Genomic DNA, 26,498 nt, shown 5'->3' with positions numbered 1-26,498 from the left:
TGTCAACTAGCTGGTGGTGGTAGTCAGAGAAGAGAAGGAAAACTTTGAGACTGAGAAGAGGGGAGAGTGATATACTTAGAGAGGTAGGCAGGAGCTGGATCCTTAGGCCCATGGTAACAAGTTTGAATTTTATCTTAATTTTAATGAGAAGCCATCATAGGGTTTTAAGTGGAAAAGTGATTTGATTTGATTTACTGATCAAAAAACACTTGAGAATTACTTAGCTATTATGGTTGAAGGTCACTTCAAAGAAGCTCAAGAAAGTTATCTGTTTGCTTTTTTGTTTACTTACATGCCTTTTTTTGACATTCATAAAATTTTTGCAGTTTTCTGTAAGTGATTGAATTTTTAACAACTTTTTTTTAAAAAGGATCCCAGTTTTTTTGCATTTTAGATTTTACATATGGTATAACAGTTCATTGATTCCTCTAAAGAATCTTCTGAATTTGAAATCACTTTTTGGAGGGGCATGAGGGGAGGCTTACTTGTTTATTTTTTTATTTTTGGAGGAGGTACTGGGGATTAAATGCAGGACCTTGTGTATGCTAAGCATGCAGTCTATCACTTGAGCTATACCCTCTCCCCTGAAAATTGCCTTTTGATAAAGGTTATTTTGGGACTTGAAATAATAAATTCATCTTCTTCCTCTTAATTCCCCACTCTCCATGGCTCTCCTACACCGCCACCCCCAACTCCACACCCTCCCCCTACCAAAAAAGGGGGGAAATTGTGGAGATTTGTAATTAGGGTAAAGGAAGATAAGGAATTGTCTGAGCTGCTGTCCACCAGGTAGGTGCTGACAAAGTCCTGAATACATTTAAGCTTCTGGAGCTTGCTTCGGCTGGTGGCTTGGGCTGATGTTGGTGGTTATCTGTCTTCATCCTAACTTTGATTCTACTTCTCTCTCTGCCTCTCCTTTCTCCCCCTTTCTCTCTGCCTCTCCTTTCTCCCCCTTTCTCTCTGCTTCTTAGAATTTGTCTCTCTTCCCACTGTTTTTATGGCTTTTTTCCCTCTCTCTTTGTCACTCTGTTGCCCTTTTGCTATGTAGCTGACAGTTCTCTCTTTCCCTTTCTGGCTGCTTGTGTTTCCTACCACCCCCATCAATGCCCCGTTCAGTGGCTAGCTATTTTTTTCTCTTCCTCTGCACCTTCCTCCTCTGTCTCTGTCTGGTTTTGGTTCTCTGGCCAATTCTTTGGCTATCATCATTCTTTTCTTTTTTTCACTCCTCTATGTCTCTTCTCCTCCCTTTTTTGTTCTTCCTCTCTTTTCTCTTCTTTCTTCCATACTTCTGTTCCTTTTACCCTTTTTCTTTCATTGCTTCTTTCTTCCTCTACTTCTTCCAAAATGATGGGGGAGCTACATCAGATCTAGAGAGGAGAGACAGAGATGGTCCTACTCTATAATTGCTTTCTTCTCTCATTGTCTTATTTCCACCTTTGGGAATATACAGGACTTTTTAAGACATTTACTAACCGTAAGAAGAAATATCATGACTTGTACATTATATTACCTGAGAATTTCAACCTAATGAGAAACTTGGGATAATGGGAAGACCGTGGGTTTATTTATAGATATAGCATTAGGTCTTTAAATCCCTTCTTTTAGCTGTGTAACCCTAAGCATATTATTTAATCTCTGAGTGTCCTCCTCTTATAAAATTAAAACATTTTTTAAAGTTGCTTTGAAAGTTAATTGAGAATACCTACATTAAACAATAGGAGAATACAGTATCTTGCTTATTTCATCCTTCAATAAAAGTTCTTTTCCTCCCCATCTCCCACCTTTTTTTTTTCCTGTTTGGACCTGTTAGCCTGAAAAGGAAAGCAAACTGGAATTATGATTGTTACACTTAATTGAATCTGAATGAATTGAGAAGACTGCTGTTCTAAGTCAATTTGTTGTTCAGATATTGAGTTCTAGGGGATATGAGGGCAAAATATTGGTCTCAATTTCAATGGTCTTATATAGTAAAGTGTGTTCATTTGTGTATGTCAGTATATGTAAAATTGGTCATGTAACTTGCCTTTTCTAATAGCCTATGGCATGTTACTAAATCATCTGTGATGTTACCGTCTTTCCTTCCATACTTTATGACAATCATTTGTGTAGATGTATTGCTATATAATTATCATTCCAATGAAAAATTTCTTTAGTCATAATCTATTTTTTAAATTTAAATTTATTTTTATTTATTTATTTTTATTGAAGTATAACTTATTTTGGCCTTACTCGTATTATTAAACAGTATAGTTGATCATTAAAAACAATCTTTTTTTATTGATTTTAATAGTAACATGTACATTATAGAGACATTAACTTGAAAATTTTAACATCTAAAAAAATTAAAATCACCTTTAATTTCATAGTCTTGGTGAATTTACTTCTTTTTTTTATATGAATATTTAAACACACCAACATCCAACATACCTATATATAACACAAATTATGCTTTATAGTTTGATGTCCTGCTTTTTTCACTTCATTTGCATTAGATTGTATCTTTGTTTTTAAAATTATTCAAAAGAATGATTGTCAGTGAATATATCAAATCCCATTGTATGACGAGACCATAATATATCTTATACTGCAAGTTGTTTACAATTTTTGTGGTTAGACACAACGCTAGAATCAACATCTTTATTCTTAAGTCTAATCTTTGATATTATCTTTATTTTAGAATTGATTCTTTGAAGTGGGATTACTAAATCAAAGGGTTTATTTAGTATTAATATTTTAAATTGTTTTGACACCTAAAGATAATTAACCTTCTTGAGAGGGGTTTTTTTTTAAACTAGTTCACTCTATGTAATTTTAGAGATATGGCTCTACCTAGCCTGTATTTTTTTTTTTTAATATACATTATCCAGTTCTGTAGATGCCTTTCAAACTCTGACACATGGGGTGTGACAGGTTCTATCTAATAGATAAATAAAGTACATCTAAGAATTAGAAAATAATAAAAACACATAAAACTTAAATGGTGTAGCATTGAATTAGAAAGCTTAGTACATCCTGAGGATCAACATGAACTTAGCTGTCATTATACTATCAGTTTGTGGGTATGCAGGTTGATATATTTCTGTGATACATACATGTAAAATATTAGGCCACTGCATAGCAATTAGTGCTCCGACTGCTATTACTGTTTTTTATAATGCACTGTAACAGTTGTTATATAAAGAATGTATCTGAGAAATACTCTCCCTGTCTTGTGTGTCAGCCTATATTTTTATTAAAAAGCCTTTCCAGAACAGTGCAAGGTGATCATCTGCTAAAATATGTATGGTAGTTATCTTCATTATTTATTTGATGAACTATATTATTTTTTATTTCTAATTTAATTGTATTATGGTCAGTGATACTAATGATTTTAATTTTGAAATTTCTTTAGACTTTTTATTTTTATGGCTCAGAATATAGTCTATTTTGGTTAATGTTTCTCATATATATTTGGAAAGAATGTGCATTTTTTAGTTTTGGGGTTGGGTGGTCTATAAATTTCAGTTAAGTTTTACACTGGTTAATAGTGTTACTCAAGTTTTCTTTATCTTTACTGATATTTTTGTCTATGTCTTCTGTCAGTTACTGAGAGAGAAGTGTTAACATCTTAAATTATAGTTTCTTCTGTTAGTTGATCACTTTTTTGCTGCAGTTATTTTGAAGCTCCACTATTAGATACATAAACATTGAAGACTGTTATGTGTTCTTGATGAATTGATGTTTTTATTCTTATGTAACACCCCTCTTTATCCTGGTGCTAATCCTTGTTCTGAAGTCTACTTTGATGGCATTTATATAGCTGTTACCATTTTCTTATTCTTAGTTTTGCATGGTGCATCTTATTCCACCCGTTTACTTTTAACCAGTTTATGAGCTTATATTTAAAGTTTGTCCGTTGCCCGTGTATTTGGCTCTTGCTTTTATTTTCTGTAGTTTGACAGTCTCTGCCTTTTAATTCACATTTGATTTCTTTTCTCCTCTCTTCCTCCCTACGTTTCTCATCCTCTTTTTTAGATTAAATACATTTTTGGAAACCTGTTTTATCTTCCCTATTGATGTTTTAGCTGTACCTCTTTTTTAAGTGGTTGCTTTAGGGGTTACCATATGCATTCTTAACTTTGTACATTCTATTATGAACTAATAATATGTCACTTTACGTGTAACATAAGAACCTTAAAACAGTGCTTCCATCTGTCACTCTAGTCTTGTGTTAATGTTGACATAGATTTCCACATAATTTATAAACCTCATGGTAAATTATTAATATTGCCTTAAACAATCACTTATCTTTTAAAGAAATAAACAAAAAAAATTCTATATTTACTCAAAAATTTACCATTTCTGGTGTTCTTCATTCCTCCCTATAGATGCAGATTTCCATCTGGTATTTCCTTCAGCCTAAAGGACTTCATTTAACATTGCTTGTAGTGCATCTACTGGGACAAAAGCTCTTAGCTTTTGTTTGTATCTGGAAATGCCTTGAATTTGCCTCTGTTTTTGAAAGACGTTGTCTTAGTTCAGGCTACCGTAGCAAAATATGATAGACTGAATGGATTAAACAACAGATATCTATTTTCTCATAGTTCTGGAGGCTGGAAGTTCAAGATCCAGGTTCCTCTGTGTTTGGTTTCTGGTTAGGATTGTCTCTGTGGCTAGTACATGCTGCCTTCTCACTGCATCCTCATATGGCAGGCAAGGGAGAGAGATTAAGAGAGGGACAGAGACAGAGACAGCAAGCACCTTGGTGTCTCTCCTTATGAAGACACTAATCCCATCATAAGGACCCTGTATCATGACCCATCTAATCCTGCTTACCAAAGGTCTTGTCTCCAAATACAATCATATTTGGGCTTAAGTATTCACAAATGAATTTGGGGAGCAGGGGGATGCTGAATGATACTGACATTCAGTCCATAGCAACCTTTCATTGGATATAGAATTCTAGATTGAAGGTTTTTGTTTTAGTACTTAAAGGATGTCACTCCATTTCCTTTTTTTTTTATATTGTAGTAAATATACATAATACAAAATTTATCATTTTAACCACTGCAAATGTGCGATTCAGTGATATTAAGCACATTCAAGATGGTGTGCAACCATCACCACTATCCATTTCCAGGACATTTTCATGACCTCAAACAGAAACTCTGAACCCATTAAACAATAATTCCTCATTACTCCCTTTCCCTACTACCTGGTAACCTTTATCATACCTTTTGTCTCTGTGAATTTGCTAAATATTGTATGACATAAGCAGAAACATAAAATATTTGTCATTTTGTGACTGGCTTATTTCATTTATCATGATGTTTTCAAGGTTCATCCATTTTGTAGCATGTGTCAGAATTTCTTTCCTTTTAAGGTTATGTTGTGTGTATATGCCACGTTTTGTTTATCCATTAATCCTTTGATAGACATTTGGGTTGTTTCCACCTTTGCCTGTTGTGAATAACGCTTCTATATACATGGATGTACAAACAGCTGTTGTAGTCCCTGCTTTTAATTCTTTTGGGTATATACCTGGAAGTGGAATTGTGGATTATATGGTGATTCTATGTTTAACATTTTGAAGAACTACAATACTGTTTTTCACAGTGGCTGTACCATTTTCACATTCCCACCAGTAACACAAGTGTTGCATCCTCACCAGCACTTACTTTCTGTGTTTTAGAGAACAGCCATCCTAATGGAACCAAGCAGAACACTGAAGGCTACCTCTGTCTCCCAAATACAAAGCCAAGCAGTTAATGATTGGGACAATATAGTCACAGACTCAGTGTTTAATGCACATTCCTGAGTTGTTTTACAGATACTATAATGGCCACCAGAGGAAAGAAAAAAAACCTAACTCGTATGATGACCAAACTGTAGACATGGCATAAGCTGCTTCATCTTGAGCAGTAATGAATCTATGGTTAGCACAGTTCCAAGAACTGGCCTCAAGAGAATGGGATTAACATTATTGCTCATAATAATCTGTATCTTTGTGGGCATCAAAATATTTGTATCTTGCTCTGCCTGTATATATAAGCAGGCAGCTAAAATTGTCAGCAAAGAGATCCTGCAGACCCATGTTGACGTCTTCCATTCTGAGAATATGGCATCCTGTTAGCATGAAGAAGTTACAGAAGGTGGACCTTCACCCCTAATCCGAAAGAAATGGATTGATGTTTGACAGTGGGGAATTGAAAGCAGCTCTTTTGCCCCTTTCCTTCTTGCCCATTTCTGTCCCACTCTAACCTTAAAAGAACCTAATTATAGGAATGAGATCACTAAGCAATTGAAACTAACTCCTGACTTATGTTCTCCTGAATGTACACCATGCCTTGCCTAACCTGTTAATTCTTTTCCTAGATAAAAAGAAGTAAGAATGAGAACTAAACAGTTAAAGAATGATTAAATCTGTACCCCTAAGAGCCCCCTTAGTAATCCTGCAGGCAGATCACTCAAGCAAGGTAACATCTGAAGAGAGAGTCAGCCAGTTTGCACACAGTGGAGAATGATGCAGACCCAACCTCCTTCCTTGATGATTCACTAACACCCCCACCTTTTTTTCCTTTAAAAACTGTCGTGGCTGGGCACAATTTTAGGAGTTGGTCTTGGGACGTGAGTCCACCTTCTCCCCTAGATTGCCAGAACCTTTCCTTTCTATTGACACTTGTTTCCTGATTATTGGCTTTTAAGAAGTCGACGAGCAGCCGAATCTGAATTTGGTGACACTAGTGGGTGTGAAATGTATCTCATTGTGGTTTTGATTTACATTTTCTTAATAACTAGTCATATTGAGCATTTTTTTCATGTGCTCATTAGCCTTTTGTGTATCTTCTTTGGAGAAATGTCTATTCAAGTACTTGCCCATTTCTTATTTGGGTTTTTTACTGAGTTGAAGGAGTTCTTTGTATATTCTGGGTATTAATCCTTTATCAGTTATATGTCCTTTGGTGCATAAAACATAGGCATTTTATAGTTTTAAGCTTTTACATTTATGTCTTTGGTCCATTTTGAGCTTACTTTTATATGTGGTATAAGGTAAAGAATCCAAATCCAACTTTATTCTTTGGCATTTGGAAATGCAGTTTTCCCAGCACCATTTGTTAGTGGTCTTGGCACTTTTTTCCATTTTTTTTTAAACCACAATAAATCTGTCTACTCTCTGTTACCAAACAGTTTTAACAATATTATTGTCTATATTCTGTTTGATATACATTACATCCCATGACTTAGTTTATATCTGAAAATTTGTACCTTTTATTCCCTTTCACCTATTTCACCCACCTCCATTTCTCCCTCTGATAACCACCAGTTTCTTATATCTATGAGTCTGTTTCTGCTTTGTTTTTTAGATTCTATATATAAGTGAAATCATATAATATATGTCTTTCTCTGTCTGGCTTATTTCACTTAGCATAATACCTTCTGGGTCCATCCATGTTGTTGCAAATGGCAAGATTTCGTTATTTTTTATGGCTAAGTATTATTCCTTTGTTTTTACATACACCACATCTTTATCTTTTTATCAGTTAACATGGGTTGTTTCTGTATCTTAGCTATTGGAAATAATTCTGCAGTGAGCAGAGGGGTACATATAACTTTTCAGTTGTAATTATTTTCTTGTCTTTTCATATCATTCATTGTTAGTTTGTAGAAACACAACTGATTTTGTTGTGTGATTTTTTAAAATATCCTGCCACTTTGCTGAACTTATTCAATTAGCTCCAACAGGTTTTGTGATTGTGTGTGGAATCCTAAATCTGTGAACAGAATTTTACTTCTTTCGGATTTGGATGCCTTTGATTTCTTTTCCTTGCCTAATTGCTCCTCTTCAGTGTTCTGCCTCACAAATGTTAGTTACTTCAGCAACCCTGAACTCTAATCCCTACATTCTCCGCTTAGTGAGATTGCTGTGTTCTGCTTGGGCTCCATCGTAGTCTAGAATGTGTCTCAAGGGATAAAGCTGGGACAACTGTAGGACTACATCATGAGTTTTCCTTCTTTCAGGGATAACAGGATGATGCTGCCTGTTATCCAGTTGTCTAATACTTGAAAAGGTTTCCTTAAAATAGCTTTCCCAATTTTATAGTTTTATATGGTAACAGTGGTAGTCTGATACCTGTTACTCCATCTTGGATCCCAATGAAAATCCATATGCTACATGTAACGATCTTTTACACTTAGGGGATTAATGAATCTTTACTTTTTAAAACCAGTCTTTAACAATTTACACAGTTACTGATGTTCTCATTTCTTTCTATGAAACATCTTTACCAACACCCTGAGACGCAGCATACTATGCCTTAATTTAGATTTCATTTTAGTATACTACCAGCCTTCAGCTGTCAGTAATGAGTAATATGTTTACCAAGATTCAGCTGTGCTTGTTTCCACACCTTTCTATGCCAGTTTTACTTGCCATTGTAATTATATAATTTAATTGGATACTGTGGTCTGAATGCTGCTATATGGGGAACAAAGAGTTCTTTCTATGTCAGTTCTCTTGAATACTTTGAAAAGATAATAAAGGTGAATTTCTAGCACAATTTTTGTCAAATTAGGTGCCGGTGAAACAATTATAAAACATTGTGATGTAAAGGGAGATCTAGACAGATTTTGGACTCATGTTGTTTCAAAAATGTCTTTCTGTTCTCACTTCACATTTAAAAAACCAAAACTATAAATTGTTAATTATGCATTTTCTTGGTAGTTTATGAAAGAAACAACACTTGGAATTCTAATCACTGGCCCTATATCAGAAGATTATTTTAAAAATACAGGTACACTTTTTGAGTTATAATACAATGTTTAAACTGTGGCTGTGTCAGTGTTTAAAGTGTGCCTGTGTATATGTGCACGTGCATATTTGCTTACTTAATGGTCCTCTGTTTTCACTAATGTTTTCAGTTAACTGAACAACTATCAGCTCCTAAGTCAGAAGGGAAACTTCTATTGCATAGCTTAACTTTTATTCTGATGCTAAATTAATGAGGGATTGTCTTATATTTTTTTGTCTCCTTGTAATCTAGCTTGATTTTCACATAATGCCTCTTGAATATTGTTTTATTAAAGCAGAAGCATTCAGCTTTAGAGCCATTATTTTTTATTATTTCCAGCTTTCTCTCCAGATTTAACTAATTCATTTATTGCTTAAACCATCACTTGATTTTAGGATGTTTATTTACCTTCTGTTCCTTTGCCCTGATGTTTATTCAGCAGTTATTTCATATTTAGTTCTCCACTGCTGTGGCTTTTGTTCTCATAATTCTTAATTTATGTTGTGTGTATGTCAGCCTTTTAATTTATTACCAGGGTATGAGGAGGAATATTTGATTAAGAAATAACAGATTGGATCTTTTCAAAATTTAGTATGCTATGTAAGTTTCAAGTGCTTTGTGGCCTAATTTTTTCCCCCTTTATTTCAGCTTCTGGAAAAGTTGCTATGTGATATAATACAGCTGCATGACTTAGTGATTTAAAAATCCAAAAATTTCTGGAGCAGTGCATTAAAAACAACAAAAAAGGGGGGTATTCTAGATATTAAAAATTGATCATTCTCAATACATTATATCTTCTAAGTTAAACAAATTATTAACATAATAACTTTGAAAATGCTTCAGTGAAGCATACTTTCACTGAGGCAGTATAGACTATTCATTTATTTATTAAGCTTTTTTTTTTTTAAGTGACTTTTTGTTGTTTCAAAGCTGGTAGGAAACAAAGATTATTTCAAGTGATTGAAGTTGTCCAGTGAATTTTCTTGATTTGGGGAAAAGAAAGTTTATTTCTGTATCATTTTTATTTAAAGAATTATAGATTGTGTCTTAAAGTAGCTGTTTAATAGACTTGACTTAGCTATGCCATATGTTAAATCATGTACTATAAAATATGACTATGTACAGAAAGAATCTGAAAACATTCACCATCCTTAACACCATTACAAAGAAGTTATACATCTGTATGATGTTCCAGAGTTATATTTTGAACAGTTAATTAGATTTTAGGTGAGTGTTACCTTTTTGTGCCTGTTTCTTCTGGTAGCAGCCCCTATAAAGTAACATCATTCGGGTCAATTTTGAGGAAATTTTGTTAATCTTTAAAATGCGTTTAGAAATCAAAAGTCAAACTCATTTTCTTCTTTATAGTTTTGTATGGAAGAATACACAATAAATAAATTCAATCCAATTAACATATACCTGTTTCTCTGCCTTGAGAGCATAAATGGAAATTGGCTTACATAGTGGGTGGCAATATAAGATTTCGCCTCCCTTTTGGGAAGCAATTTGATAGCATGTCAGGAATCATGGAAGTTATTAAAACCACTGAGCCAATTAATATTACCCTCAGTGACTAACCTTAAAGAATTAGGCTACTGAAATTTTCATTGCATTAATCTATGCTTTAAAAGAAATAATAAAACAATTTGATTTTTCATTAATGAGGAATTGGCTAAGAAATTGTGGCATATCAATTTAATAGGTTATTAAGGAGGCCATTAAAACAAGAAATATGAATACTGGGTAACTACATGGAAAAAAATAAGTGATCTGATACTTGAAAATAATCAAGGCAAAATAACAGAAGTATATAAAGTAGATATGTATATAGATAATTATTGGTAGGTAATATACATAAAAGCAGTTGCTAAGGTTTTAAACATATGGATGTATTTTTTAAAATTTCTCTTTAATATTGTTAAATGTTTTAACAGTATCTTTTTAAAATCATAAATATCCTGAAAGAATCATCTTCTGTCTCCATCTTCAGTCAGAAAAAGTATTTTCTGATACTTTTGCACCTTTCAAACCAAGTGCAGTCTCTTTTGTTTGACTCCCATGGCATTTTTAACATTTTACTTCGTAACCTGACTTAGTCCTTCCAGCCAGTGCTATGAGGTAGGTTTTGTTGAGCATTTTTTAAAGGAGGAAACTGACAAGAGTTTAAGCAACTTGTCAGTACTGCACAGGTAGCAAATGGTAGAGCTTGGGTTCCTCCAGATTTATCTGAATAATGATTACTTGCTCTTAACCAACATTGTATTTTACAGTAATGATTATTTAGTTATCCTCCCTCCTATGGATGCACAGATTATAGACCTCCTAAATTCAGGAATAAAGTCTTATTTTTATATTCTCCTTAGTCCCTGGTGTAGATAACTTGGCATAGTCAGATCTTTCAATTTGAACTGAAATGAATAAAGGTAAATTGTACCTTATTCCTTTACTTTCATGAATGTCATAGGCTTTTCAGGGTGTAGTTGCATACTTAAATTTACTTAATGTATATCGTGCTCATTGTTTTTGACAAAAGTTCTAAGTGGGGATTCTAACCAGTTTTGATTAAGCCCTTTGCTTTTAACCATTGCTCTACCCTGTCCTGCTCAGAAGGTTCTAGGAGTAATGAAAATAGTCTGAGATTGAGACACATTTCTAATTCTTAGTTTTTTACTTGTTCTATGATTACCACATCATTTGCCTGATCTCTTTCTGTCTTAACAACATTCCACTTAAAACTAAACTTGTTTTCATGATAGCTTTGCCCGATATGCAAGATATAATAGATGTCATATTTCAACACTTGTTTCACTATCTGATTGGACTCCCAGATCAATGTGTTGCTTTAACAAACAAACAAAAATTAGTTCCACCGGCACACTTCTAATTTTTAGTTTTGATTGTAGCTTTAATCACTATGGCCACTAACTTTTTAGAAGTGTTTAAAGTTCTTCTGTGCTAAGTAAATACATATGGTTATGCTATCTGCCAACTCTTTATTATTTTTCAAACTGTAAATTTTATTTTGTAAAATGTCCTTCATTATTTATGAGATCATTTAATGAATTTCTTGTGTTAAGTATCTGAGGGTACTTGAAAGGAAGTTTTATTACAGATCTAATGTTATTTTCCTTTTAACATCTTTCATGGTTGAAGTACAATATAAACACAATCATCAAATTTAGATCATTTTAGCCCTAAAATAGATTTTAACACATAATTAATTGGTAACTAATAGTCTGCAATAGAACATGTTTCTGTGAGCAGTATTTGTTAATGTTCCAGTATGTACTCTATTAAAACTTTTCAACATTGATCCATAACAACATGCAATTTAGTGAACTTACTACCAAAAAGCCTGGTGAGAGTTTTGGCTCTTCTGGGTATACTGAAAGACCTATCAAAAATTCATCTTAAAGTGGTGAAAACCTTTTTCATTTATTTCTCTTTATGACAAGTATAAACTATTAAGGTTAAGTGGGTGGGGCAACCGGAAGTAATTACTAAGGCCAGTGGCATTTTTGTGGTTTAATAAAGGCAGAAGCTAATTATTCAGTTTTTATTTAAGTGAAATGGTGCCAAAAAGGAGGTTCCTGCAGAGCAGCTGCACTCCTTCAGTGTTACCCTAATTTACCAAAGACACAACTGTCACAAACAAAACTTTTAAACTTGATATATAGCCACAAAAGTAAGGAGGCTTTTGTTTGGAGTGCATGCAGAAGAACTCCTTTATACAAATCAACCGGCAGATGACGGACAATGATGAAAATTTGATTCTTTGAAGTCATAATAGTCATTGAAATGTGTGAAATTCTGGTATTGAAAAGAGAGCGGCCAGCAAGACTCTAAATCCTGGGTGGTTGCAAGTAGCTTGCTGGGAGGTTTTTCTGCATTTTGACACCAACTTCCCATTGCTTGTTCCCTGCTTCCTTTGTTTAAAAAAGAAAAAAGTTGAATTCACACAAGATAAATGGGGACAGTTGATAACCGAATCATACAGTTTTTGTATGGAAAACTAATATTTTATAATGGAAGTTGGTATTTGAAAAATAGAGTTCATTTACATATACTGGCACATACTTTCTTAATGATTTTTTAAACTCCTCTTCCATTTAAGAAGACTTCTAAAATGGAAGGTCAGCTATCAGCTCTTCTAGAGTTTAAAATTGTGGAAGAGATAGTACCGAAAGAGTAGAACATTGAAATTATGATACGCTTCTTTTCAGTAGCAAATTTTTATTTGAATGCTCTTTAATCTATGAATCATGATTAGCTAATTAGTTGCGGTTTCCTAAAATAGTATATTGTATATAAGATTGTATTTCTGAAATTTTATTAAGATAGTGACATTGTTTAATAGAAATATAGGTTTCATGCTTGACCCTACTGTTTAAAAATTAGAAGTTTTAAAATTCAGTAAGTCTGTGTATATTATCTATAGGATAACTTGTTTTATTAGAATTTATAGATAATGATTAACTGGTGAGTCTTGAGGTTCTACAGGTGCCAACTTGAAGGCTTCTCATATCTTATGTGATTTAACTATTTTGTAATTATAGAACATTTATGACTTAATATTTATAAATTACCAATTTTACCAATCTGATGAGAAGTCTGTAAAAGACAGTATTGACATCTTCAGAGCATTTCTTTTATAAATGGGTTTTAAAAAAAAATTACACATGATCCATACTGCAATAGAGAAGTAGAAATCTAGAGAGACTATCATTAGTTTAATAAAGTTTAAGTAGTTTGCAGATGTTTATTTATTTATTTTCAAAAATTGAGTCGCAGGTAGATCAGTGAGAACTTTGAGGGAAAGCAAAGATTAAAGACACAAGATTTCCACATAGTGCCTTGTAGTTCTTTTCAAGTAATACATTGTTTTAATGGAATCTTGGAATGGGAGCTTTAGCCCATTGAAATGTCGCTTAAAGGACAGGTTCTTCTGTCACCAGCTGAAGCTGTGTGGGTGAAATGATAACAATAGAGTGTTGTGATGCATTTTAAAAGTGTGAGAAATCAGTTTGTCTAGACTGGGAGTGTGCCTACAGGGACTAGGAATGTTAGAGCTTCTGTGCCCTTTAGGTGTCAAGTATGTGAGAGATGCCAAGCCTTTTTATTCTGTCTTTGGCAGCAGTTCAACTCAGCTGCAGTACCTTACATGTCTTCTGCAGGCAAAGACAGGGATTCTATGTCAGAATAACTTGGGCTTCAAAATTCAGAAACTCATTTGTTCTAATGCCAGCTTTACTGGGGGAAGAGATCAATAAATAATTGCTATAATTTGAGGAAGCATGGAAGGAAGTACTGGTAGCTAGGAGCCTTGCAACATTTTGTAGCTACTTATGTTAAAGAGGTGTTCTATCCTAAAAAAATCATTCTGTCCCTTTCTACTTTGATAATACAAATCAAGAAATACTCTTCATTTTATTAAGGCTTTATTGGTTTTTTAATTACTTTGGTGTATATACATATACAATATAGACATTTATTAAGAAAAACTAAGTGTTTCCTATTATCTCAGCTTTCTGAGGTAACTGGTATTAAGAGTTTAATCTGTTTCCTTTTCTATAAGTCTTAATTTAAAGAAGAGCTAAGTTATAGCTCCAGTTTTTATGATCTCAGCTAGAATAGAGAGGGGTTGCTACAGAACTTGGAAAGGATGCCTTGCCCCATAATTTTGTAACACATGTATATTGTTTGTTTATACCTTGCTTCAACTATAGCTGAAGAAATATGACATATCAATGTGAAGATACATGATATTAAATAATAAGTTAATATGACAGATTACAGATACTGTAGTGAATTCAAAGTGGGGGAGGGATAAGCATTAAGGACTTCCCAGATCAAGCTTTTGAGTAGAAGACTATGCTTTAGAAAGTCATTAAATGTAATAATACCTGAAATTACTTTTCTTTGAAGTTGAACTTGACAATTAGAAATTAGTAATTAAAACTTACATTCATGCCTTTAAAAATTATATATCAATTGTATTCATTTTTATTTTATCCTATATGCAAAGAAATGTTTTTTAATGTAGACATGTACTAGAAGTACATGTAAACATTTATATGGATCATTTTAATAGCTTCTCCAAATAGACAAGCTGTGACAAAGTAACCACACCTAATTCTTCATACAGGTAGAGAGGTATTGTGTTAAGAAGGGGATTGGTTGTCAGCTAAAATAACTTTAAAGAATTGTTTTTTTTAATCTGTGGGTTGAAGGACTAGTCGAGTCAGAAGTATACTTAGTTTTTTTCCAGTACATATTGCAGCACTAAGTGCTTATACTTACTCTTTGGTCCACAGCATTGATTAGATTCTACAAATAAACATTAGCCTTCATTAGAGGACATAACACAATGAAATTAAAATTGACAAAATGGGCTAAGTTTTCTTGTTTTCATAATTTCATTTAATCAGTTCCATGTTAAACCTGCTGTTTTTAACCAGTTATTTAAAATTTACCTTAGTAAGTGAACTGTGATTTTAAAATGCTTCATTTATAAGAATGGTATAGTTGACCCTTATATGATCTGACTTAAAGTATTTTACCATTGCTAAGTGGAGACTTAAACTCTGAATTACATTACTATTGTTTACCCTGACTGCCACTATAATTTGATAAATATATCTTATATGGGGCATCAAATTGTACGCATTCATCAGTTGAGCATTTGTTACTGAACAGAATTATAGAAAGAGTGTCAAGAAAGTTACCATTGTTTTCATCTCACATTTCTGCAAAAATTGTGCAGATTTTTTGGTTTACCTTTGCAGATTAGATTTGATGTATCGTTTTCTCTTCAGTATATTTCACCAAAGGGAGCTAAATAAAAATGCTAATTAAAGTTGTTAATTGATTCTAATTGTTTACAAAAGGGTTCAGGCCTTCTTCTGAAGGGAATGCTTTGTTGTAAGAGTTTGACACGGAAACTGCTGGTAATAGATTTTTTTTCTATTTAAAAGTTAGTCACTTGTTATATTCCTTTACTTTTAATATCACTTTATATTCTTTCTCTGCTGACCAATTACACCTGCTCATGAAATAAGAGTCTACTGCATACATGTGTTTTACTGACAGAATCTTTAGAAATTACCAATGCTTTGTTGGACAAAAGAGGCATAAATTTTTTATCAACTGTTTCCCACTGTACCCTAACACTCCCCTAATACAGCTTTCCAAATATCAAAATAGCAGTTTATATGGTAAAATAACAAAGTAGTAAAATAAGCCAGAAAGCATAAAAAAATTTATAAATAATCCAAATCAAATTGCAAGATATAGAAAGCAATAAAAGTACATTAAAGTGTATGTGGGCTTTTAGAAACACATTTGTTTTGAATTTTTGTATGTTCATGTATAACTGAAAAATTGTGCTCTACACTGGAATTTTACACAACATTGTAAAATGACTATAACTCAATAAAAAAATTAAAAAAAAAAACACATTTGCTTGTTTTTCCGTAGGATATTACTACTTTAACGGGCGTTCCAGAAGAGCATATCAAAACTAGAAAAGTAAGGATCTTTGTTCCTGCTCGCAATAACATGCAGTCTGGAGTAAACAACACGAAGAAATGGAAGATGGAGTTTGATACCAGAGAGAGATGGGAAAATCCTTTGATGGGTTGGGCATCAACGTGAGTACATTGGTTTAATTTGAGTAGTATTTTCAACTCTCTTTTTCTATGTAGCTTTTCCTTTTAAATATGCTGATTTTCAAACTCTTTTATATACAGTACGCTTTATGACAATACTTTTTGAGACCATTTGTGTAGATACCACTATGTTCAATGATATAGACCTCCATAGTATATTATTTATATATAATCGTGGCCCAGAACAGTAAACTGTAAGAACAGGCTCTTTCAGAGTACTATTTATTAGATAAAAATGGCTGACACTGTGATCACTCTTAGCATGGTCCCCAAGCTATATATTATTAGTTTAAGATACATCTTATGAATAGTGTTAATAATTTAGTGACACTTTTACTTGTTTCTTTAACTTTTTTTATTGAGTAATAGTCATTTTACAATGTGTCAAATTCCAGTGTAGAGCACAATTTTTGAGTTATACATGAACATACATATATATATATATTTTTTTTTTGCTGTGAGCTACCACAAGATCTTGTATATATTTCCCTGTGCTATACAGTATAATCTTGTTTATCTGTTCTACGTTTTAAAATCCCAGTCTGTCCCTTCCTACCCCCACCCCCTTGGCAACCACAAGTTTGTATTCTATGTCTTTGAGTCTATTTCTGTTTTGTATTTATGTTTTTTTCTTAGATTCCATATATGAATGATCTCATATGGTATTTTTCTTTCTCTTTCTGGCTTACTTCACTTAGAATGACATTCTCCAGGAGCATCCATGTTGCTGCAAATGGCGTTATGTTGTCATTTTTTATGGCTGAGTAGTATTCCATTGTATAAATATACCACCTATTCTTTATCCAGTCAGCTGTTGATGGATATTTAGGCTGTTTCCATGTCTTGGCTATTGTAAATAGTGCTGCTATGAACATTGGGGTGCAGATGTCATTTCTGAAGTAGGGTTCCTTCTGGATATATGCCCAGGAGCGGGATTCCTGGGTCCTGTGGTAAGTCTATTCCTAGTCTTTTCAGGACTCTCCATACTGTTTTCCACAGTGGCTTTCCTTGCTTCCCTCTCCCACTCTTAATGATTTAGATGTCGTCTTTTACAATTTTGTGTTTATTCTATTTGGAATTCATGGTAGTTATCACCTTTCCAGTTACGAGTTTCTCATTTTTGTAGCATCCTGCTTTTCTATTTAGAGTAGACCTTTCAATATTTCTTTTAGCATGGGTTTAGTGTTGCTAAACTCTTTTAGTTTTTGCTTGTCTGTGAAGTTCCTTATCTCTTCTTCTAAAGGATAGCCTTGCTGGATAGAGTATTCTAGGCTGCATCTTTTTTTTCATTCAGGACTTTGAATATATCTTGCCACTCCCTTCTGGCCTGTAGTGTTTGTTTAGAGAAATCAGCTGAGAGCCTTATGGGGGTTCCCTTGTAACTCACTCTTTGTTTTTCTCTTGCTGCCTTTAGCATCATTTCTTTATCCTTGACTTCTGGCCGTCTTGATTCTTGATTATGATATGTCTTGGTGTGGGTCTGTTTGGGTTCTTCCTGTTTGGGACTCTCTGATCCTCCTGTACTTGGATCTTTGATTCCTTCTTTAGGTTTGGGAAGTTTTCAGTCATGATTTCTGCAAATACCTTTTCAATCCCCTTTGTTCTTTCTTCCCCTTCTGGAAACCCTATTATGTGTAGATTGGCATGCTTTATTTTATCCCATAGGTCCCTTATATTGTTTTCATTGTTTCTTATTTGTTTTTCTCTCAGCTGTTCTGATTGGGTACTTTCTGTTGTCCTGTCTTCTGGGTCACTTATTCATTCCTCTGCATTATCTAGCCTTCTTTGTACAGCCTTTAGGTCAGCTCTCATCTCAGCAAATGAGTTTACTAATTCTACTTGGTTCTTTATAGCTTCTATTTCATTTTTGACATATTTTATATCTCTAAACACTGTTTCCTTTAGTTCCTTCAGTACTTTGATCAGTCCTTTTTTGAAATCTTGATCTAGCAGGCCATCAGTCTATTTCCTTGATCGTGCTTTCAGGGGATTTCTCTTGATCTTTTAATTGGGAGTGGTTCCTCTGCTTCTTCATATTGCTCATATCTCTCTGGCACTGTGGCTTCAGGAGTATCAGTTATCTATTGTGGTCCTTAAGGAGTTTATTTATTGATCTATCTAAAGCCTATACAGGAATAAAACTGGTGGGCGGGTGGGTCACTCCCCCTCCCAATGCCGCAGTCAGATGCTGTGCTCGGGCAAGGCAGGTAGGTGGATTGCTACCCCTCCCAGCACCATGGTCTGGTGCTGCGTTCCTGCCAGGAAGGCGGGTTTCCGCCCACCCTCTCCCAGCGCCAGTAGCTCTGCTGCTCTGTGCAGCTGCCTGCTCCACCTTGGGTCAGCGCTCCATAGGCAGGCTTGGGGTAGACCGTGGAACGGCCCCACCCCTGCTCTGTGCCAAATCTCAGCACCTTGTTTGTCTTGGTGGCACGAGTTCTCTGAGGGGCTAGGGCAGAAAGATGCTATCTGCCTCGGGCTGTAAACAAGTCTCAGTCCTGCCCAGGAGGTTGCGGAGCCCCTGGGTGCAGATTCAGGTCTCAGCCCCGCCCCCTCCTGGGCACTGTGCACAGGAGGATATGGCGGCTGTGGCTGCGCCCCGCCTCTCTTGCAAGAAGCGCCAATAATGGCCGCAAGGGTCTGAGGAGACAAAGGCTACCACCCTCCTCCCCCCAGGGCACACCAGCCGTGTTGCTTTGCTTTTTTCGCAATTTATGGGGAACTGAGGTTGTTCTGCTCCGTATCCCCTCCCAGCCACCACACGCAGCACCCTGCAGTCCCCTAGGGCTGCCTCAGTGCAGCTGCCCCAGTCCTCCACCCAGCTCAGGCAACCTGTCCTGGCCCCAGCTGCTGGCTCGTGTCTTGGGCTGGGTGTCGCAGGGACCCTCTGTGCCTGTTTAACTTAGTTTTGTCGGTCAAGGGGTGCTCGGGGCAGATCTGAGCCTTGGAGGCTCCCCCTCTGTCCCGCTGGCCTCTTCATTGGAGAGGGGAGACCCAGTGAAGGAGTGCTATCCCTCCTTTGCCACTCCCTCCCTGTGGGATCAGTCCCGCACTGTTTTGCTTTTTCTTCTTTCTTTTTTCCTTTTTTCCTACCAGATTTTTGGCATCTTTGTCTTTCGAAGAGGGTGATGTTCTGTAGGAGTTCAGCAGGTGCTCTGGTTGGCTTAGTAGGTCCATAGATGTGAGTTTTGGTGTATTTGTGAGAGAGGGTTAGCTACAAGCGTCCTTCTACTCCGCCATCTTGCTTCTCAAGCTTTACTTATTTTTAAAATAAAGTTTCTTTATAAAGTAAATTTTTATTTATAAGAGGAGGAGATGAGTTTAGAAATTGGCTATTTTGAGGTAAACTTGTAAGTTCCTGACATCTAGTGATTAATCAATTTACAGGTATTGGAATAAAGTAGTCATAAACTCTGTGGCGCTAATGAAGTTACTGGCCTAATCCTTATGGTGGAATAGGCCAAAATGTTAAAAAGCAGGGCTGCCACCTCTTTGAATGAAAAGAGCCACTACTTGAGAAAATCGCCAGATTTCGAGAAAATTGTCTTTCTTACTGAGACTCCTGGGACATTATATGTGTTCAGTCTCCAGTTGAAAGTAGTAACCTATTTAAATTATGTCTCATTTTAGAGAAGTATGAAACTTAATGTCTTTTTTTTTGGTAGTGTACCTGGGAGAATTTGTGTTAAAAATATCTCCCATGTTGCATTTTAAATAGAATTCTATTTTGTTTGGCAAAATGATTTATAGACATAGTTTTTTAGGTGTTGGTATCTTTCAGTTTTATGTTTCATGTAATATATGGAGTGTTATAAGTCACATACTTAGGTTAAAGAAATTCATAAGGAGTAACTGTCTATAGAGTGGATAATAAAATAGGAGCCTACCATGTGTGCTGCCTACAGGAGACCCACTTTAGGGTGAAGGACTCACATAGATTGAAAGTGAGAGGATGGAAAAGGTATTTCATGAATGAAGGTATTTCGTGAATGAAAATGACAAGAAAGCAGGGGTAGCAATATTCATGTCAGACAAAATAGACTTTAAAACAAAGGCCATAAAGAAAGATAAAGAAGGATACTATATAGTGATTAAAGAAGCAATACAAGGTGAGGATATTACATATGTTGACATATATGCACCGAATAAAGGAGCACCTAAATATGTAAAACAAATACTAACAGACATAAAGGGAGAAATTGATGGGAGCACAATAAAAGTAGGAGACTTTAACACCCCACTAACATCACTGGACAGATCTTCCAGATAAAATCAGTAAGGCAACAGAGATACTAAATGACACAATAGAACAGTTGGACTTAGTTTGTATTTTTAGGACTTCACATTCCCAAAAAAACCCCAAAAACAAAACAAAATAGAATAAACATTCTTTTCAAGTGCACATGGAACATTGTCTAGGATAGACCTCATACTCAGACACAAAAGAAGCCTCAGCAATTTAAGAGGACAGAAATTATTTCAAGCATCTTTTCTGACCACAATGGCATGAAACTAGAAATCAACCACAGGAAAAAAAAAATGAGGAAGAAAAACAAACAAACAAACAAAAAACGACTGCATGGAGACTAAACAAAATGCAACTAAAAAACCAATGGGTCTGATGAAATCAAAGAATAAATTTAAAAATACCTTGAGACAAATCACAGTGAAAGCACAAGCACACAAAATCTATGGGATGCAGTAAAAATAGCCCTAAGAGGGAAGTCTGTAGTGATGCAGGTGTTTCTCAAAAAATAAGAACAATCTCAAATAAACAACCTATCCAGCCACCTGAAAGAATTAGAAAAAGAACAAACAAAACCTAAACTCACCAGAAGGAAAGAAATAGTAAAGATCAGGGAGGAAATAAAACAGAGATTTAAAAAACAATAGAGAAAATCAGTCAAACCAAGAGCTGGTTTTTTGAAAGAGTAAACAATATCGACAAACCTCTGGCCAGGCTCAACAAGAAAAAAGAAAGGACACAAATAAAATAAGAAAAGAAAATGGAGAAATTACAACCAGCACCACAGAAATACAAAAAACTGTTAGAGAATATACTATGAACAACTATATGACATCAAACTGGACAACCTAGAAGAAATGGACAAGTTGCTAGAAATAGACAGTCCACCAAAACTGAATCAAGAAGAAATAGATCACTTGAACAGATGGATCACTAGAAATGAAATAGAATCAGCAAAACAAACAAACAAAAAACCCTCCCTTCAAACAAATGTCCAGGACCATCTGGGCTTCAGTGGGGAATTCTACCAAACATACAAAGAAAAAATCATACCGATCCTTCTCAAATTTCCAAAAGATTGAAGAGGAGCGAATACTTCCAAACTCACATAAAGCCACCACCACCCTGATATTAAAACTAGAAAAATACGCTACCAAAAAAGAAAACTATAACCCAGTATCATTGATGAACATAGATGCTAAACTCCTCAGCAAAATATTAGCAAACAGAACCAACAACACATAAAAAAGAACATACTCTATGACCAAGTTAGATTCATCCCAGCACACCAGGATGGTTCTACGTACATAAACCAATCAATGTGATACACCACATCAACCCAAGAAAAGGACAAAAATCACACGGTCATTTCAATAGATGCAGAAAAAGCATTTGATAAAATTCAACATCCATTTATGATAAACACTCTTACCAAAGTGGGTGTAGAGGGAACATCTCAACTTAATAAAAGCTATTTATGACAAACCTGCAGCCAACATAATTTTCAATGGTGAAAAGTTGAAAGCCTTCCCACTAAAATCTGGAACAAGACAAGGCTGCCCACTCTTAACCACTTCTATTCAACATAGTCTTGAAAGTCCTAGACATAGCAATCAGACAAGAAAAAGAAATAAAAGGGATCCATATTGGAAGAGGAGAAGTAAAATTGTCACTATATGTGGATGACGTGATTTTATGTATAGATACTATATATAGAAAACCCTAAGAACTACCAGAGTTGATAAAAGAATTAGGCAAGGTGGCAGGATACAACATTAATGCACAAAAATCAGTTGCATTTCTTTACATTAACAATGAAATATCAGAAAAGGAAAGTAAAGAAACAATCCCTTTTAAAATCACATCCAAAACAATAAAATACTTAGGAATAAATCTGACGAAGGAAGTGAAAGATCTATATATAGAGAACTACAAAACATTGGTTAAAGAAATAAAAGATGATTTAAAGAAATGGAAAGACATCCCATGCTCTTGAATTGAAAGAATTAATATTGTTAAAATGGCCATACAACCCAAAGCAGTCTACGGATTTAATGTGATCCCTATCAAATTACCTAGGACATTTTTCACAGAACTAGAGCAAATAATCTTAAAATTTATATGGAACCACAAAAGAGCCAGAATTTCCAAAGCAATCCTGAGGAAAAAGAACAGAGCTGGATGTACATTTATACAGTGGAATACTACTCCACCGTAAAAAAGAATAAAATAATGCCATTTGCAGCAACGTTGATGGACCTCAAGATCATCATTCTAGGTGAAGTAAGCCTGATGGAGAAAGAAAAATACCATATGATATAACTCATATGTGGAATCTTAAAAAAGAAAAGACACAAATGAACTTATTTACAAAACAGAAGCAGACTCACAGAGATAGAAAACAAACTCATGGTTACAGGGGAGGGGAGTAAGGGGGTGAGGAGGGATAAATTGGGAGATCAAGATTTGCAGATACTAACTACTATATATAAAATAGATAAACAAGTTTCTACTGTATAGTACAGGGAGCAATATTTAATATCTTGTAGTAACCTATAATGAAAGAGTATGAAAAGCAGTATATGTATATGTATGACTGAAATGCTGTACACCAGAAATATGCTGACCCAGCATTTTAAACTGACTATACCTCTATTTTTAAAAATAAAACAAAATTTAATTTAAAGAAAGGAATAACTGTCTATACCTAATGGTTGAAATGTTATGATTACTCTTTTTTAAGTCACATGAGATTTTAATATGTTTATCTATATACAAGATTCATCCTATGCACTATTTATTAACTGCATTTGGGTAGTTTTCAGTTGGAGTTATTATGCATAATTCTAAAATGAAAATTCTTACACATATCTTTTGGTGAATGTATGACTTCTTACTAATATGCTGATTTGCCCCTGAAACATTAGTTATCAGTTAATGATCAAACCAATTTGTATTTAGAAGTATCAATAATCTATTAACTCCCTATCTCTTATGCTTATCTAGTTAATCCCAGTGGTATTGTGACGAATTTTGTTCTAGCAGACAGTTAAATTACTGATAGAAAACCTTGAATTTATGGAGGATATATTTTATGCTTTATTGGAGTAGGTCTGTTGCAGTTTTACTCCTCCTAGTCCTGAAACATAATGTTGAAAAATAAAAAGCATGACCTTCCTGAGGTTTGGATGGAAAGCTCAAGGTGTTTACTAAGTCCTTCTAACTCTGTGGAACTCCAAACTCAGTCTCCTGTGTAGCAAGCAGGTGGAATCTCTGCTCGGTTCTCTTAGCCTTCTCAGCTATTGTTTTAGAGCCTTGTCCATTCTTGTGCAGTTCAGAATTTCTCTGCTCTGTGAATTCCTCCTTTTCACATTTTTTGCCCCTAAATTTCCAGCTTCTCTGGGAATCCTAACGTCCTTCTTCAGACTTCTTTTGCTGATAAGACTACTGCTTTCTGCTTGAGTTCTTGATGCTCCTAGCTGTCTAAACTGGAGAGTCCCTTTAGAGGAAAAGCTGTGTAAACTTGGATCTAATCCACCATGGTTCCCTTTCTTTCAAAGATTTTGAGGTGGACACTGAGTTTGGAAGTTGAACTTTAGGAAGATTAATCTGGCATATCGGGATCTTATGGGCGTCCCAGAATAGTAACCATTTTGTATGACCAGAACTTCAGCAGCAACAATTTGTGGATCTTCACTTCAGTGAGAGCTGTTTCCCAAGTATTCTCTTCTGGGTATGTGTCTTATTTTACACTATCCAAATTACTTCCTGAGCCTTTTTTCCTATATTTTTTACTTCCACATCTCTAACGATGCTTCACAGAATGCTATACTTACCTTAGATATTCATAGTAAACATTTGTAGCAAACAGTGTTCTACCTTTTTAAAAACATATTAATAAAAGTGACATTTCTGAACTTATGGTTATTTTGTAGAGTCTATGTAGATTTGTAAATATTACCACTATCCTAGTTTGAAGAACTCAGTTGTCAGATCTTAGAGCTTCATTTTTTAAGTGGCCAAATGCTGAAAAGAGTATTGTCAACATGATATATTCTGAAGAGTATTCTCCATAATGATGAAGGTTCATTAAGAAGAGTGAGTGTTGTCGCCATCTATTTGGGGTGGGGGGCAGTAATGATAGTAGTAATAATTGCACTCTCATCAGCAATTTTCTTGATATTGAATTTTTTAAATTGAGGTATAGTACAGTATTAGTTTCAGGTGTACAACATAGTTATTCAAAAATTGTATACATTATACTCCATTTATAGTTATTATAAAATATTGGCTAAATTCCCTCAACTATACAATATATCCTTATAGCTTATTTATTTTGTACATAGTAGTTTGTACCTCTTAATCCTCTACCCGTATCTTGTACTCTCCCCCTTTCTCTCCCTCCACTGGTAGCCACTAGTTTGTTCTCTATGTGTCTGTTTTGTTATATTTATTTATTTGTTTTATTTTTTAGATTCCACATATAAGTGATAACATACAGTATTTGTCTTCCTCTATCTAATTTATTTCATTAAGCATAATACCCTTTGGATCCATCCAAGTTGTTGCAAATGGCAACATTTCATTCTTTTTTTTTACAGCTGAGTAGTATTCCATTGTATATTTATACCACATCTTTATCCATTCGTTTATTGATGGACACTTAGGTTGGTTCCATATCTTGGTTATTGTAGATAGTGCTTCTGTGAACACTGAGGTACATGTATCTTTTCACATTAGTGTTTTCATTTTTTTCTGGATATATGCCTAGGAGTGGACTTGCTAGGTCATATTGCTAATTCTGTTTTTAGGTTTTTTTGAGGAAACTTCATACTGTTTTCCATAGTGGCTGCACTAGTTTACAGTCCCACCATCAGTGCACAAAGGTTTGTTCCTTTTTCTCCACATCCCCACTAACATTTATTTGTGGTCTTTTTGATGATAGCCATTCTCATAGGTGTGAGGTGATAGCTCAACACCATTCACTGTGGTTCTGATTTGCGTCTCTCTAATGATTAGGGATGTTGAACATAGGGATGTTGTCCCAGAGGTCTCTTTAATTGTCTTCATTCCTTTTTGTTCTTTTTTCTTTTAGCTTCAATAATTTTCACTACTCTTTCTTCCAGCTCACTGATCCATACCTCTGCATCATCTATAATCTCCTGTGATTCCTTCTAGTGTATTTTTTATTTCAGTTATTGTATCCTTCAGCTTTGTTTGGTTCTCCTTTATATCCTCTAACTCTTTGTTAAATGTCTCACTGTGTTCATTCTTCCGATTTCTTTGATCATCTTTACAGTCATTACTTTGAACTCTATCAGATAGACTGCATATCTTCACTTAGTTCTTCTGGGGTTTTATCTTGTTCCTTCATTTGGAATGTCATCCTCTCGCCTCATTTGCCTAATTTTCTGTTTTTATTTCTATATAAATAGAAGGTAGGTTATTTATGTTCCCCAGCCTTGGAGAAATGGCCTTTTATAGGAAATGTTCTCTGCATCCCAGCACCATGCTCCTCTCTCGTCACTAAAGCTATATGATCTAAGGGTGCCTGCCCCTTACGTGGGGTGCGTGGGTCCTTCTGTTGTGGCAGGCTGACTACTGTGGGCAATTTGGTAGGCGTGGGTGGCCCCTGGTCCAGTTTTTCACCAGGCCTTATCTTGTGCAGAGGCGGCTGGCTGTGGAACCCCAGGAGGGCATGGGGCTAGTCCTGGCTTACTGGTTGGCAGAGCTGGGTTCCAGGGTCTAGTGTCAGCCTATTGGTGGGTGGGTTTGTTTCCTGACATGGCTGGCTGTGGGTACTGTGGTGTCCCAACACTA

At 35.0% G+C, this 26,498-nt stretch overlaps 1 protein-coding gene across 2 annotated transcripts in view; it reads left to right on the top strand.

The window, feature by feature from the left end:
• NDUFS4 (NADH:ubiquinone oxidoreductase subunit S4) overlaps nucleotides 1–26,498 on the top strand; it is a 98,317-nt gene that overhangs the window by 52,248 nt on the left and 19,571 nt on the right. For both annotated transcript variants that reach the window (XM_006205986.4, XM_031676117.2), the window contains exon 3: nucleotides 16,245–16,417. In XM_006205986.4, the coding sequence (XP_006206048.1) occupies nucleotides 16,245–16,417 (173 nt within the window). The remainder of the gene's footprint in view (nucleotides 1–16,244; nucleotides 16,418–26,498) is intronic.

This window comes from Vicugna pacos, chromosome 3 (genome assembly GCF_048564905.1).
Source record: "Vicugna pacos chromosome 3, VicPac4, whole genome shotgun sequence".
In the NCBI taxonomy this organism is placed as follows: domain Eukaryota; kingdom Metazoa; phylum Chordata; class Mammalia; order Artiodactyla; family Camelidae; genus Vicugna; species Vicugna pacos.
The sequence above is the reverse complement of the archived record's forward strand: the minus strand, read 5'-3'. Positions and strand labels throughout refer to the sequence as shown.